Source organism: Salvelinus namaycush, chromosome 19 (genome assembly GCF_016432855.1).
Source record: "Salvelinus namaycush isolate Seneca chromosome 19, SaNama_1.0, whole genome shotgun sequence".
In the NCBI taxonomy this organism is placed as follows: Eukaryota; Metazoa; Chordata; class Actinopteri; order Salmoniformes; family Salmonidae; genus Salvelinus; species Salvelinus namaycush.
In genome coordinates, this window is record NC_052325.1 from 21,365,318 (window position 1) to 21,382,731 (window position 17,414).

General features: G+C 42.3%; 1 protein-coding gene across 1 annotated transcript; it reads left to right on the top strand.

Annotated features, from left to right (window-relative positions):
• The first annotated feature begins 3,407 nt into the window (after positions 1–3,407).
• Positions 3,408–11,350, top strand: LOC120063761 (inhibin beta B chain-like). The gene is made up of 2 exons (XM_039014054.1): positions 3,408–3,807; positions 10,515–11,350. Exons 1-2 carry the CDS (start codon positions 3,408–3,410, stop codon positions 11,348–11,350), a joined length of 1,236 nt encoding a protein of 411 aa, XP_038869982.1.
• Positions 11,351–17,414: the final 6,064 nt, after the last annotated feature.

Consider the following 17,414-nt stretch of genomic DNA (forward strand, 5'->3'; position numbering starts at 1 on the left):
ATCCTTCCAATTTATATTAAAATCACCCAAGATAAATACATCTCTGTTGCTATCTGTGGCCTGGTCAAAACCAGTGCATAAGTTATCCAGATAGGACACCTTAGAGCTAGGAGGTCTATATACACATCCTACCAATATGGGTGCCTGGTGAGGCAGATGTACCTGAGCCCATAGTGCCTCTACTTGACATACATTAAGGTCATCCCTTCTCTTAAAAGGTATATGATTCTGAATGTACAGTGCTACACCCCCACCATTCCTATTCCTGTCCCTTCTCAGTAGACTATATCCTTGAATGTTAATTTGCCCATCATTTACAGATGCATCTAAATGTGTTTCGGTCAAAGCCAAAATATGAATATTATTTATGTCGACCAAGTTAAAAACCTCATGTATTTTGTTAGGAAGGTTACATACATTAACCTGAGCTATATGCAGCCCTTTCCTTGTCAAGTGGAGATCAATAGAGCATGTATTCGTTATAGTTGAAGTTGTCATGATACACAACACACAAACTCACATTTGAACATTAAATTAAAATAGCCAGGGAGTTACTCCAGAGTCCCGATACAATTGCCCGTTGATATAAAGTTTATCCATCACCATGGAGACTCGTTGATTCAGGCAACGCTTTTCTTTCATGATGGGATATAGTTTTTTTCTCCTTTCATTGATCTCGGTGGGGAAGTGATCATTCATTCCAAAATCAGTGTTTCTGAGTTGTCTGCCCATGTTCCTCGTCATTTCCTTTTGCTTAAATTTGTCTAAATTTATTTCCAGAGGCCTTACCTATTCTATGGACTCTCGAGAAAGTGACATTACGCACAACATCAGTGGGCAATTTTAGTTTAGTTGACACAAAGTCTCGGACTCTGTCCTCACAGCCTCTGCTGTTGTCATTCTCCGTTATCCCTGAAAATCCCGTTATCCCTGAAAATCCGTTATCCCTGAAAAAATTTGATTGTTCCGCATTGATCGACACTGTACATCAAGCAAGGTTTCTTTAAGTTGTTTGTTCTCCCTTTGCACCACCTCCACCTTGCTATGAATAGAGTCTACAGAACCTTTCAGCGCCGTGTTCTCTTTCCTTGGATCATCAATCTGACATTGGCTGAATTCTAGACTGGCACATAATGCATTGATGTCCTCTCGTAATATATCCAAGATATCAAGTTTGGCAAGCCTTTCATTGATGGATTTTAACAAGTCCACATCCATATCAGTAAACCTCTCGCCACACGCGCCCTCTTACTAGGGGATGGTTTGGTTCCATCGTTGATACCTAATAAAGGACAACCTGGTTTTGGTTTGTTTTGTTGATTGGGTTGGTTGTCCTTAACAATGCTTGAATCCTCCAAAACCAGCGACATGTTTCTTTGAGTTCGTAAGTATCTCTCGTCAATGAATCGTTCAAGTTGGATGCACTGATTGTAAGTTGCTAAAGACAAGAGCACCGCTAAATGACCAACATCTAAATATAAAAATGAAAACTTGCATGGGTAATTACGGTAATACACTGTAAATTAGATTAACAAAGTACTGAGCATTTACTTATGTAAATATGATATTTCAGTTTTTTTATGTTTTATAAATTTGCTAAAATTTATAAAAACCTGTTTTTGCTTTGTCATTATGGGGTATTGTGTGTAGATTGATGAGAGAAATAAACAATTTAATCAATTTTAGAATAAGTCTGTAACATAACAAAATGTGAAAAAAGTCAAGGTCTCTGAATACTTTCTGGATGCACTGTATATTTTTGTTCAGTATATATAAATTACTATTAACTCTCTCTTTCTCTCTCTCTCTCTGGTGTCCTTATGTGACTAACAAAGCTTGTGCCAGGGAAACTAAGTACTGTAGCCTAATCCACGACCACGCTTGACCGTTGGCTAATGCGCCATTTCACTTGTCCTACTAACCTACATCAAGGTATCGGAAGGTGTTGGTGTTTTTTGACAAACTGTTGCATGCATTGGCACTTTACTCAGAAATAATTAACAGAGTTTTCAGATTAATGGGCCAATAGTGTAGTGAAGTTGTTTCAACAAAGGATGGCGCTGTTTGTTTTCTTTTTTCTTGTGCGTAAAAACGCACCGATGGCACGAGTTTCCAGGAATTTGTCTTTCAATTCCAAGTTATCGACAAAACCGAGTCGTTCACTGAGTGTCGGAACTTGTGAATACCTTACAAAAATGTGATGGTTAAACACATTGGAATAGAATTAAAAAGTACCATGTTCAATCAACTCCGAAAACTACAGTGTGTGTGTGTGTGTGTGTGTGTGTGTGTGTGTGTGTGTGTGTGTGTGTGTGTGTGTGTGTGTGTGTGTGTGTGTGTGTGTGTGTGTGTGTGTGTGTGTGTGTGTGTGTGTGTTTACACCATAATCTCAAAATATCGATAAAATCCTTCACATTTTAGGGTATGAGGAATCTTGTAGATATAGCTCCATATTTATTAAAATGACAATCTGTTTTAGGCCTATAATAAAATATATTGTTTATGAGGTAATTTAGTGTAAAATTATAACAGACAAATTGATATTCGGGGTTAAAAGGTGTCACCAGTATTCTCTCCATCCTGCGCTGCGCTTTTCTCCCAGCAGCACTATCCCTTGCGCGCTGTTGGTGGAACTCCCCACGTGGTTTCAACTCCTGTATAAAAACTTTCGGTGTTAGGTGGCTCCGTGTCGTGATTGCAAAGGAGAAAACTGTAAAGATAACAGCATCTCTTACTGGGCGCAGATACGTCCCATAACCAACTCACCAATAGACAGAGAAGACAGTGATCAAGGGATCAGTTGGTATGAAATGGATTGCAATTTAGTTGGATTCCTAAAGTTGCGCTTATATGAGTGAATTGAATGTAAAGAGCAGTGGTAACCTCATATTTGGAACTTCACATCAGACGTTTCGAATACAAAGCCAGCGTACCGGTGAGATACGTTTGATAACTATGAGTGGTTTGCAAAGGATATGGACTGTAATAATTCGTTTTGATACGTTTGAAAACGCGGTAGAGCCATTCATTTAGTGATCATTTCAAGTTCGCCGGTCAAGACCAAAACCTCTGGAATTGTGCTTTAGATGAGAACTGGACTGATAGTGAGCTTTGGACAAAAAGGACCCAAGCCTAACAGGGCTGGAGATTAAGCAAATAACATAATATCTGCAATAATCATTAGCTCTTGACAGCAAGATCTTTTGGAATGCAAAAACTACATGGACTGTTTTGGATTACCATAACTTGTGAATCAATCATCGTTCCATGTGTATTCCCGGTGGCGCATAGTAGGATCATTACCGTGATACTTGTGAAATAGCCTAACCCTCTAACTTTAATCTCTGTATTCACGAACCACAATTCCTTTCCAGCGTGCTTTGGAATTCCAGTCTCAAAAATAGAAAATGAGAAGATATAATCTCACACTGGCTTGTTTAATGGCTTGCATACTTTCAATCCGCGGTACCTTGGGGTCAACGCGGGCGCGCATAACAGGGGCAGAGACTCAAACCGTCACCCAGGAGTCGTGCGCATCGTGTGGGTTGCCGGAGGCGTCAGAACGGGTGGACATAGACCTTTTGGAAGCAGTTAAGAGGCACATCTTGAACAGATTACAAATGAGAGAAAGACCCAACATCACTCATCCTATTCCCAAGGCTGCAATGGTAACAGCGCTGAGGAGGCTTCACGCCGGTAAGGTACGGGAAGACGGGAGGGTTGAGATCCCCAACCTTGATGGACAAGCTTCCTACAGTAACGAGGTGCATGGGGAGACGTCGGAGATAATCAGTTTTGCAGAATCAGGTAATTATCGATAATCGTATGATTCATATCACTAATTTGATCACTCCTTTTATCTCCCTTTATTTCTGAGTTATGATTCATTCAGTGACACACAGTACATTACTGTAAAATTCTCTATATTAAACTGTAAAAAGTAAATGCTACCATTATCGGAATGAATTACATTAATTGAGTGGAGGGGTTTGTATTTGACATGATTTTACTGTAATTACAAGGTTTTTTTTGCTAGGTAAATTGTTTCAACATTACAACATATTAATTAATAGTTGGTATTTTATATCACTTGCGCTTCTAGAGGTCTTAACAAAGGCTTCCAAACTGGCAGCAACTACAGGACAAAACAGACCAAAAGGACATGGCAAAATGCTCAACTATTTAAGGTTTAAGACTTGATGCCACTCGAATCTGTTTTCATACATTTTAAATTCATTGGGCACTATAACCACATAGGAGTTAAATTGGAACAGCATTCTGACTCACAGGTGCAACAAATATAGCCTCTTACAATGCACACCTCATAATATCTTAATAAGCCAGAAACAACAATACCATGCATCCACTAGAGGTCAAAAAGTTTTTGGCACTCCAAAGATATGGTATGGTACTGTATTCTGCAACAAGCTCGCACATTCTCACGTCAGAATTAGACGTTCATTCACGTTTCTCAAATGTAAGATTAAGTTTAAGCATTAACTCTGAATGGTTAAGGTAAGGGTTAAGGTTAGACATTAACTCTGAATGGTTAAGGTAAGGGTTAAGGTTAGACATTAACTCTGAATGGTTAAGGTAAGGGTTAAGGTTAGACATTAACTCTGAATGGTTAAGGTAAGGGTTAAGGTTAGACATTAACTCTGAATGGTTAAGGTAAGGGTTAAGGTTAGACATTAACTCTGAATGGTTAAGGTAAGGGTTAAGGTTAGACATTAACTCTGAATGGTTAAGGTAAGGGTTAAGGTTAGACATTAACTCTGAATGGTTAAGGTAAGGGTTAAGGTTAGACATTAACTCTGAATGGTTAAGGTAAGGGTTAAGGTTTGGGATATAAAACAAAAATCTACAAAACAACTTTCTGTCACTGAACATGCAACCTTTTGCATTAGAGGCTTACGCCCATCCTCCATCCCTTTCCATATTACCCAAACAAAACTGAAACCTACTTGAAGGCAACAGCACACACTGTTACCCCTAGTGGCCAGTTGACATCCTCAGACATGGATGAACTTCTAATACTGACTTGTATCACGGGTGACCTTCTTTGGGGTGGAATTACAGTACCATTGGAAATATTTCCCTGCCCATAACATTTCCCAAAATGCACCATAATTTGCAGCATACTGCAGTAAAATGTTTCAGAGTATTTTTCTGTTGATAATACCCCAAATTACCGGATAAATTACAGTTTTCCGTTACAGTGTAGACAATCAGCATGTTTTTCTGTACAAAACATTTGAGTAATAACAGCACATTGGGGTTTACAGTGGACTCACACACAAGGCCAGATGAGCAAATCATAGATGGTTGTGGATCAACAGTTTTTCTCCTGTTATGTCAGACACTGACAGTAACTCAATTAGCCATGTCAGTTACCAATTTTTTGATTGGTAAGTTAATCTAGCCAGCTATCTAAACTTGTAGTAATCATGGCCGAATACCGACCAGGCACGCAGGGCAGGTTCCCAGGGGCCCTGACCCCCAGGGGGCCCCAATTCATTTTGTTTGTCACTTTCACTCAGATATCATTAACATGCCATAAGTCATGGCAGAATGTGTAGAATCGCAGGTAATTAGCGTTAAAACTGCAAAAATTACTCCCTGCCCCATGGAAAATATTTATAATTTGCAGAAAACTTGCTTTAAAACTGCAATATTTTCTCTACGTTACACAACCAAGGCAGGGCCCTCCATTTCCTCTCCTCCCCCATCTGATGACTTATTGAGAGTGGGCTCCTGAGTCCTCCTGTGGTTGGTGTTTGCATTTTTTTTTAAATATAATAAATATATATACTACATATATAATATACAGTAAACTGTCTATTTAGTTTTTAATTCTTTATTTTGTTTCCCTCTTGGGCACACTACGGGCCTCGGCCTCAGCCCCTGTAAGCCCCTTTATTAATCCGGCCCTGTACACACACACACTCTGTGAGCTCTAATCTATCATCAGTTAGATAACTGAAATCAATAATTGGCAGGTTAGTGAGGTGAGAACGTCCTATTTAACTGTTTAAAAAAAAAAAGTTTTTTTAGCAGAGGAAGCATAGATGCCGGTCCCACAGTACGAAGCTGCAGCACAAACAGTACAATCAGCTTGGATGGATTCCTAGCTGTTGCCTTCGAATAGGAATGTTTTTATTTTATTTAACCTTTATTTAACTAAGCAAGTCAGTTGAGAACAAATTCGTATTTACAATGACGACCTACCCCGGCCAAACCCTAACAACGCTGGGCCAATTGTGCGCCGCCCTATGGGACAGGTTACGCGAACGTATAGCAACCCAAAGGTTGCGTGTTTTTGCAACTACTTAGCATGTTAGCCAACCCTTCCCCTAACCCTAATCTTAACCCTTTAACTTAACCCCAACACTAACCTTAAAACCCCTTACCCATAACCCCTTTAGCTAATATTAGCCACCCAACTAACATTAGTGTTAGTGACCTAGCTAACGTTAGCCACAACAAATTGGAATTTGTGACATATCATACATTTCGCAAATTCGTAAAATATTGTAGGAATTGCAATTTGTAACAAATTGTACGAATTGCAAATTAATACATACCATATGAAACGTAACATACTAATTGGAGTGTGCCAGAATTACATTTTACTATGTTACATATACCTCTGAGTCCATGTTAAACGCAAGGCAATTATTAGGAGAGCACCCCCGGTTGTGGGTTCGGGTGATGGAGAGGTGGAGGAGGAGGGTGCATGGTGTGCCCATATCACAGTTTTCTAAAGAATGTTTTTGTCATATAATGGTTCACCAACCAGGCCTCTTTGCTTTTGCCATTATTCACGACACCTTTGAGCCTTTGTGCAGCATTGTGCCATGGAACTGGCTTTGCTCCCTGTTCTGTAGACCCCCTCTGCCTTCAGGCCAGCTGGCACTCACCCCCAGAGCCCAGAGTCCAGGCTGCCAGCCAGGGCATGGAGAGAGGGACAAGGCCCCTAGAGCGACCTGGAGAGAGGCAGCTAGACCTGGCCCAGGCACAGGCCGGGTGATGTCACAGTCAAAGATCAAGGTGTGCTGCTTAGGGGCCGAGGGAAGTTTGTGCTGGACATTACTGGATGACTGATAGGGGCTGAGGGGAGTTTGTGCTGGACATTACTGGATGACTGATAGGGGCTGAGGGGAGTTTGTGCTGGACATTACTGGATGACTGATAGGGGCTGAGAGGAGTTTGTGCTGGACATTACTGGATGACTGCGAAGTATCAGGCCAAAGTATTTTGTGAGGTGTGTGGGACGCTGTCCTGTCTAATTCACATAGTTTTAACTGTATTGTTTTCAGCAAGCTAGGAGCTAGGAGGCAGCTATTGCTCTCAGTCACCAATCAGTCTTAGACTGCATAGCGGAGCAGAGGCTGAGACTGAGCTCACTGCCAACGTTCCAGGTAAGGAACAGTGCCAACCTCCCGTCTCTTATGACACGGTCCCGCGGGCCCTCGCTTTGGCGGCGGTATTCGGTGTCCCGTAACCACGGGAGCGAAGCGGAGGGCAGGGGGAGATGTGAGCATCTCGATTGTCGTTGGTATAGCCGCTTGGACCGGTTGAACTCCCTGTGACTCCGGTCCAAGTAACGGAATTAAGACTTCATTATTGGATGTCATTAACTCTGGCCCAGTCCCCGGGTTGTATCCCAAATGGCACCCTATTCCCTATATAGTGCACTACTTTTGACCAGAGCTATATGGGCCCTGGTAAAAATGTGTGCACTATAGAGTGAATAGGGTGCCATTTGGGATGCAACCCTGCAGGGCTATAGGGCTGGCTTCTGGGTTTACTCTGGGACACAGTCTTTCATGAAGAAACATCAATCATGCCCTGTCTGGAGCCGCTCCAGGCATTTTCCACATCACACTCAATCCATGCACCCCCCCCTCCAACCCCCTCCCTGTGTGTCATTTCTCCACCACTACCACCAAAGCAGCTTACTAACTGCTGGCCAAATGGAGCTCACCCTGACCTGCTGTGCTCTTTCCCCCTCTCCTATTTCCCTGTGTGGAATTCCTGGAGTGCTGAGCTGAGCGCTGTGCTCCAGCAGCCTAAGGGATGCCTGTCAGAGCCGTGTGTGTGTGTCACTGCGAGGCGAGGCTCCTGTCAAAGCAGCGGTGCTCCGCGATGTGCGGTCTCTGTTGACACAGACTTTGAGTAATCAGCATAGCACCCTGCTACATACACCCTGCCTATGTTGCGCACATGCACACACAAACACACATACACACACTGACTGCCGGCGCATCTGCCTCCCTGCCTCCCTGATTTTTTTGTCTGCCTGATTGCCCACATGCTTACCTACCTGTCTGCCTGATTTCCCGCCTGTTTACATACCCGTCTGCCTGATTTCCCGCCTGCTTACCGACCTGTCTGCCTGTCGGCCTGCCTTGTTGGTGTTGATAGCGCAGGTGGGGACACGCTGAGGCAGCTGTAGCTCCAGCAGCGCTAGCTCCACCAGAGAGAGAGAGGCCCACCCAGATGTCACCCTCCCTTCACCTGCCCTGCCCTAACCATGCCTGGCCCAGGAGCACATTGACCCCAGGCACACTCCGAGTCAGGCAGCACACCTCCTGGTTTAACTGGTCTCCTCCCTAACCTCCTTCCTCACCTCGCTTCCCCCCTCACCTTCCCACAGCCTGCAGTCAGTGCACACCAGGGTTAAAGCACCTGGCTATGTGTTTTTGTGGTATTTTAGAAAATGAATGAAAAGCTAAATAGTTGAAGTGTTTTCTAGAAGGATGATTCTCAATCCACTTCAGCATCCATTTTAATGTGGCCACCCACTGGGCACACACTGGTTGAATCAATGTTGTTTCCACAGCTTTTCAATGAAATTGAACCAACGTGGAATAGATGTTGAATTTACGTCTGTGGCCAGTGGGCAGTCTCAGATACTCTAACTTGTGGGTCATTAAAAATGTTATTTTTTTCCCAGATGGGATATAAAGCTACAGATACACTCCACCACATTTTTTTTTTACAAGACTATATGACCATGCTTTAGACTGGAGTATCTTTGTAGTCAGAGATTCAGACTGCCATCTCTCCCACCCAGCACTTCATTGCCTCACATACACTGTCACTCAGGGTACAGATAGAGAAACGCCCTGGCCTAGAAGCTCCCCTGTTGATCACTGGGAGCTGTTGAGGCAAGCAGCAAGGCATGGTAGTAAATGAGGCGAGGTTAGATACTCCTTACCTCGGGCCATGACAGCAGTTAAAACAGGGGAAAACTGTTATTGAGTCAATACCTTTATATCTACACTTCTGATGCATTTCCATACATACAGTTCTTCTTACGTTCTTGATACTGCACCCTGAGGGTTCGATGTCGATGTTGCTGAAATGAATGCACCTTGTGCTTTTGTTGTTGCCACAGGGATGTGTTTGTTTGTGTGTGTGTGTGTGTGTTACTTTGGCTCCCAGCTGACATACTGTAGCGGGAGGCAGAACTAGTCTGAACAGGTCTGGGTGAAATGAATGTAAAATCACTGTTACTGGAGTACGTTGTAAACGTAGGATTGCTTTAAAAGGACCATCTTTGGTGGTCAGCTGTTGACACCAACTCACGCTAATCAGTGTGTAAACAAAGAAATTTGGCCGCTTCAACATGTGCTCAGCTGAAGCCGATCCTGGCTAACCCCCAGACAGAACCCTCTCGGTTTTCACAGTCATTTGGAAGACATAATTAGGCTTCAAAAAAGATACGGCCGACTCCAAACTCCATTATGCTGTAGACATTTGGAATCTCTTCATTGTGTCATTTTAGAAAGTGGCCAATGTCATGCAAATGTATTTTATTTTTGCCTCATCATGCTATTGGTTAGTTGGGCCACGCGCTCAATGCCAGGCAGTAGCGAGGCTGTCTCCTAATACCTCAATGGAGTCTTTATGCTGTCAGTCTCAGAGGCTCCGGGGAGCTCAGGGGGTTTCACAGCAGTGCCTCACACACACACACACACACACACACACACACACACACGCACGCACGCACGCACACACACAAACAGCAAACTCAATTAACCCCCTGGGGCCCGGGCCTTGTCCACCCCCCTCCTCCACTCTCATAGTGTTCACAATCAGACCTGAGGCCAACTGGGCCTGCTCCCAGAACTGGGCTGTCAGGAGGAACAGACTATAAGGAACTAGGCTAACGGCATGTGATGTATGAGAAAGAGAGTGGTGATGGAGGAGAGGATGGACAGAAGTGACTGAAGTACTCTCTTTCTGTCTCCCTGCTTGGGGCTCCCTGTGAATGTTTGTCCACTTTTCTTCCCTCTTACAAATGACACTCATATGTAGTGTGACATAACTTTAATCACAGAGACACAAGTTGGAAAACTGTGTGGATTTCATCCTCCTGTCCTGTTTTACTTTGTGAATCTTGTCAGCTTTTCTAACTTGCCCTTTAAAATGGTCAGTTTATTCTCTTGACCCTTGACTGTACGGTATATATCACTAAACCCACGTTTCTCTCTCTTCTCGATCAGATGAGCTGGCTTCTTCTCAAGCCTCTAAGTCCAGCCTCCACTTCCTCATCTCCAGTGAAGGGAACCAGAACCTGCATGTGTCTCAGGCCAACCTGTGGCTCTACTTCAGGCTGCTGCCCACCGGCTCCGAGAAAGGGCCTCGACGGAGAGTCACAGTTAAAATCCACTACCATGAGGCAGGGACTGGAGCTGCAGGTGGAGCCAGGGGAGGAACAGGGCCAGGGGCAGGGGGAGGAGGTCGGTGGACCCTAGTGGAGAAGCGTGTGGACCTAAAGCGCAGCGGCTGGCACACCTTCCCTCTGTCAGAGGCAGTGAGGGCCCTGTTTGGTAAGGGCGGCCGGCGGCAGGACCTGGAGGTGCGTTGTGAGGGCTGTGAGGCATTCAAAGTGGTTCCTATCTTAGTTGACCCAGCAGAACCCTCACACAGGCCCTTTCTGGTGGTCCGGGCACGGCAGGTGGAAGGGAACCACCGCATCAGGAAGAGGGGGCTGGAGTGTGACGGGAGCAGTGGAGGCCTGTGCTGCAGACGACAGTTCTACATAGACTTTCGCCTCATTGGCTGGAACGACTGGATCATCGCACCCGCGGGTTATTACGGTAACTACTGCGAGGGAAGCTGCCCGGCGTACATGGCGGGGGTACCGGGGTCGGCGTCATCGTTCCACACGGCGGTGGTCAACCAGTACCGGATGAGGGGCATGAGCCCCGGCTCGGTCAACTCCTGTTGTATCCCCACCAAGCTCAGCACCATGTCTATGCTGTACTTCGACGATGAGTACAACATAGTAAAACGAGACGTGCCCAATATGATAGTGGAAGAGTGTGGCTGTGCCTGAGTGTCTGTGACTTTTTAAACTTTGAAAGTTAAATCAAACGACGATAGTCAAAATGTCTTGTACAAAAATACCTTTTTGTATGACACACATATAAATATATAGTTATATGGAAGCACACCAACAGGTACACACAAACAAGATGTATTTATGGTTTGTTGTATTTATCTGGCTGAGTGAGGCCAGGTTCTGTCCATTCCATATTAAGAACTTCAGAACGGTTCCAGAGTTTTGGGAAGAGAAGGAAATGGTTGATCACCAAATGATAACATTTTTCTAGTTTGCCATTTCTAGAGGAAAAATAATGGTCCTTCATCTCTTCTCCGATGAAGATGGAAAGAAAAGCGCTTAAGGAAACAGCACACCAGGACATTGACAAAACAAAAGCACTGACAATGACAATTCATCAGCTTATATAATTCAGAAACACCAGCACTTCCATAAAGAAAGTCATAAAGACACTGTGACTGTCTGATCCTGTGGAATTATAACATAAACTGTATCAGCAAGTGCTTATTATTGAATTAAGCTTTTCCAGGACTACACTCATGTCCAAGTGAGGTAACGACACAACATTGACATATTGTTGTTGACATTGGACCACGTTCTTTCCTCCTGCTTGTGTAAGTGTCTGTCTGTCTGTCTGTCTGTCTGTCTGTCTGTCTGTCTGTCTGTCTGTCTGTCTGTCTGTCTGTCTGTCTGTCTGTCTGTCTGTCTGTCTGTCTGTCTGTCTGTCTGTCTGTGACCATGCTGCAAGCAATCGCTCACTGAGTTCAAAGGTGAAGATGGACCTTTGTGCAAACTGCACTACATACACTTAATCCTGAGAACGGAGAGTCCCCACTGACCCTACTTGTTCCGATAAAGTGGACCTCGAAGTGGTGATGAGTTTTTTGTTAGGGCCCAACAGGGCATGATGGTGCAGTGCAGCACTTGCAGACTAAACTCTTTAAATGCACACTCCCACTCCTAATAGCACTTGCATATTGAAATGCCTTCAAAGTGGTACTGAGTGTCCTGTCATAAATAAGTGCCACATGATCTATGCAATGTATAGTAACCCACCCATGCCCACCCATACAACTGAACATACCAGACTGAACTGAACTTTCTCCTCCTCCTATGCTAATGCATCTCCTATCAAATACTTGAAATGTGATCTTTCGCTTCCGTTTTTTCAAAGCGAATGATTGTTATGACATTTGCACTGAAAAGTTGCGAGATTAGTTAATAAACAAACTGCCATTGAAAAGTTATTTTTATAGAAGTAAATTTACATTTTTTGTTTAATAAAGTAATTTACCTACACAGCAAATTCTCCAGTGTTAAATCCACACTGAGAGTGTTAAATTAACACTGAATGTGTTGGCCCGTATCGGCACTGGAACAGTGTTAAATTAACACACTGATAGGTGTAAAGCCTAATTTCCCAGAATACCTTGCCTTTGAGTGAATTATAGAATTACCACTCCTGACTGTCTTTGTTAGTGACAGAGACATGGTTGTTGCATTCATCCATTTTCAGTCTTCTGGACTTCAGCAAGTGAGATCCTGAGAGAATATTTGATTAAAATGGTAGTATTTAACACAATACAATGCGTATTTCATAAGGCCTTAATTTCAGAGACTACACTCTAAACATAACAATTAACTCTATAACACTTATTGGTTTAAAATAACACCCAGTGTTGGTGTTAATAACCGGAGTTTAACCAAAACCGCGCTCATCATTATTATATTTCCCAGCATGGTCTATTGCGGGTTCATTTGAATAATTGTTTGTTTCAATATCTATGTTTTTGCATGTACATTAATTGATTGATTAATCCTATGCTTCTCAAATATAAATGAGATACATTTTCTTAACTAATTCAATATGTTACTTGGATTTGTTGCACCTGTTACTGAAATGGTTGTTCCAGTTTAGATGCTTTAGGTAGTCTCATATTTCAGTCTTCCCAACTCTGGTAGTTGCATATGATAAAAAATGCAGAACGTTGGATATCCCCACTCTGGCTAGAGTTCAATCGGAATTACACAGCATTATACAAGCCAGCAAGGTTGCATGAATAAGGCAAAAATGTTGGGTTGTTTGGATTACCCAACATGGGTTAATTTAACCATGAATTTAGTTTTTATTCACCTTCATGCTGGGTTGACCAAACAGCTCTGTCTTTTTGAATGTAATCTATCGGTTATTTTCAGGAGGCAGGACTTATTAAGGGCATGGCTTTTAGAAAGTTATTTTTGGTCATGTGAGATTAAATGTAATTCCTGTTGATAATGTAAGTTTGTACACTGTAATGTAACAATTCTATAAATATTATTGTACATTACATATTTTAATACAAAAATATTAACATTATGATATACATATAGCAAGAAAGTGTTAACTATCCTACTGGGAAGATCACATTTGCATAGGCTGTTAAGGAACTCACACATTTCTGTACGCTTCATTAAAGCTACCAAAGTGTTAGTGTTCAACCATAACATGCAATAACAATTCAACAGAACAGATTAACTGGAATTACATTTACTCTCATGGGTGGCAAAAATAACTTGCTGAAAGTCACGCCCCTAAAAAGCCAAGCCTCCTTGTCTTGTGATCTGACCTGCTGGGTCATATCTCAATAAACAAGCGTCAACAAACCAAACTATGTCTTAATTTTTTTTAGAAAATAACTGTGACCCAATGCCTGCAACCCAGCAGTTGGTTCATGCAAACAATCCAGTATTCTTTTGTTTATGTCCTCAAAATAAGGACTCATGATATACATATTGTATTTTTTAAATAATTACATTTTAATAATGGTATTTTAATTTAGGATTTCACTTGGTTAAGACCATAGGGTTGTAAGTGGATGAATGCAACAATCTTGTCTCTGTCACTAACAAATTCAGTCATGGGTGGTAACTCCACAATTCACTCGAAATGCAAAGCACTCTGGGAAATATGCAAATCAAGCTTTACACTAAGCAGTGTGTTAATTCAACACTGTTCAGTGTCTATACGGGTCCACACTTTCAGTGTTAATTTAACTCTGGGGAATTTGCTGTGTAATAATGGAACCAAAGAGGCCAAGATTATTTTAGCTTGATCATAAGAGGCCTAATCTACGTATCAGGGTACACTATGATGATTCCATTTCTTAGTTCTATTATTTCCTTTCTCTGTCTATTTTGTACAATAAACATGTGGAACACTTAATTTTTCATCTTTAATTCTATTTTTTCAGTTTTTCTATTTAATAAAAATATATTTTTAGTTCCTGTTTCAGAATAATTTAGTCATGTAAATGTCATCTGTACAGTTTATGTAAAATAAAATGTGTTTTCTTAAAATATTTTGTAATTTTAAAATAAATTCTTACTCTGCATTATTATTGTATTCTCCAGTGTTGTGGTCGAAATCCTTTTAGTGAGTCCTTTCAGGCACTCAACATTCAGCAGCTTCTAGAGGTGGAAAGAAAACAAAGGAACTTCAATAGCAATCTGCATCTATACTGCTCCATATATGTAAAACATCTCACTGTCAGTGTCAGGACTGTGCCCCTTGCTTACTAGCTGTACTATTCCTCATCATTTGCTGAAGTGGTGAAAACGCTAACTGGTAAGCATGTAACTGTCTGTCAGAACAGTACTAGTTGTACCTAGCTGTCTGTCATTTGCTGAATGTAATACAACTGAGAGACAGACTGTCACATATCATCTTAATTCCTGATGCTCCCCGATCAGTGCTGTGCTGGTGGGTTGGGTAGGTTTCATTTGGGAACAGTACAGATTTGAGAGATCCTAGGGGCAGCAGCGTGTAGCCACATGGCCTTATTACATTACAGCCAACGGGTTCCCCTGAAAGAGTCTTATTTGACTGTTGCTGTTTATCAGAGCCACGGGCTAAGGTTGCCAGAATGACAGTTGTAGCTATGTGTACATTTGTAGGATCTTAATTCGAGCCAGTTAGCTACAGCAGGAAAATAATCCTGCAGCAACAGTAAATGTGAATTATTATGTGGATTATAATTAATGGACATTTTTGGAGTGGTTGAAAAAACATTTGTCAGGGAAAATCAAGTCTGAAATTTCAAAGTGGAAATTACAAACTTTAGAAGCCTTTTTAAACTTGTAGATACACTACAAGTTTTAAATGTCTTGCATTGCAGCAGGGTGATCAAATGAAGATCCTTTATCTCTAAATACCATGTGCAAACAGAATGGGCGGCCTGCACACCTACTAACCCGTCAAGTGTTTCTGCAATGCAACAATCTTCTTGCAACACAAGCAACACATACACAAACACAAACCACACGTTCACAAAAACATTGCTTGAGATAATTGGTTGAAATGTGTCCATGTGGATGTGCCAAGTGGATGAGATAGATATCTACACCTGACGCCGGCCTGTAGCGTGAATAACATGTTTGGGACTGGGAGGGAGGGACGGTTCAATTTAACACTTTGCTTGAACTGAATGAATCAGAAAGAAAGAGCGAGAGAGAGAGAGGGAGAGGGGAAGAGAGGAAGAGAGAAAAATAAAATAGAGAAAGAGAAAAAGAAGGGAGAGGAAGAAATAAAAGTAGAATCAATGTGAATGTGATGAGTAACAGATCTGTCACTCCTGGGCCACATTAAGAGACAGTAGAAATACACTACATGGCACTACATTGTGTGGACACCCTTTCGAATTAGTGGATTTGGCTATTTCAGCCACACCCGTTGCTGATAGGTGTATATAATCGAGCACACAGCCATGCCATCTCCACAGACAAACATTGGCAGTAGAATGGCTTGCTCAGTGACTTTCAATGTGGCACCGTCATAGGATGCCACCTTCCCAACAAGTCAGTTCATCAAATGTATGCCCTGCTAGAGCTGCCCTGGTCAACTCTAAGTGCTGTTATTGTGAAGGGAAAACGTTTTGGAGCAACAACGGCTCAGCCGCGAAGTGGTAGGCCACACAAGCTCACAGAACGCCATGATTGATTGAATACTTAGTGAATGTGTTTCTGTACAGCAGCAAGCTGCAGGGAAAGAGCTATAGCTGTTAGCTGTCTTGTCAGGCACCTCAATATTAGCGGAGCCGCCACAACAGGAATGTTAATGACACCAGGGGAGCGCTCCGGGCCATGTAGTACTGCACACACACACACACACACACACGTGTGCGCACACACACACACACGTGTGCGCACACACACACACACACGCAGTCGCAAGTACACACACACACACACACACACACACCTCATACCTTCAGCAATCAGCTAACAAAATATTATCCCTGCCAACTTTCACTCCAACAACACAACCCTGCAGTGCTCATGACAGATGCCTTGTTGACAGGCTCATTGTCGAGTGAAAAAAACATGATTCTTCAGAATGACTTTGACAACATTATTCACCAATAAATTAATGACTATACATTGCCTGGCATAGGCTGGAATAGGAGGCATACCATTCCCCAGCTGTGTAGAGATCAGAGCATTCATTTTGTTGTTGACGAAATCATGTAAAAGCATTTTATGTTATACAAGTTTTATGTTGGTCAAGTTGCCTGCCTGTTAGAAACATACTTTATCAGTGTTGGCTTTTCGTCAAATATTCAACAGATAATCTCCAGTGAAAATACAGTAACCATTCTCAGCCTGTTCACCAATGTGTTTGATCTCAGGATAACTATATAGAGCAACACTGATCTTCTCACAACTGATTCTTCTTAGGCCTACTGTAATATTAGGGCTTGTTAGCTGTGTAGCTGTGTGATGGACATATGTACTTTAGATACCCTTTAAATAAACTGTTCCTTTCTTCTTAAGAACACAGACATGAATAAACAGTCTTAAGCCAAAACCACACAGGTGTCAAAATTTGTATGAAAGAGTAGAGAGTGTCAATTCACATACACTGCGTAGCGTATGCAAACTTAATTCTCATGAGAATCCATAACAAACAGTTGTATTTGTTGTGTTCACTATGTAGCCGATATTAATTATTGTTGTGTGTTCCTTTTGACTCACCTTATATGTCCTACGGGAGCCACCGTACCTGCCTCCTGTTATGTTGGCT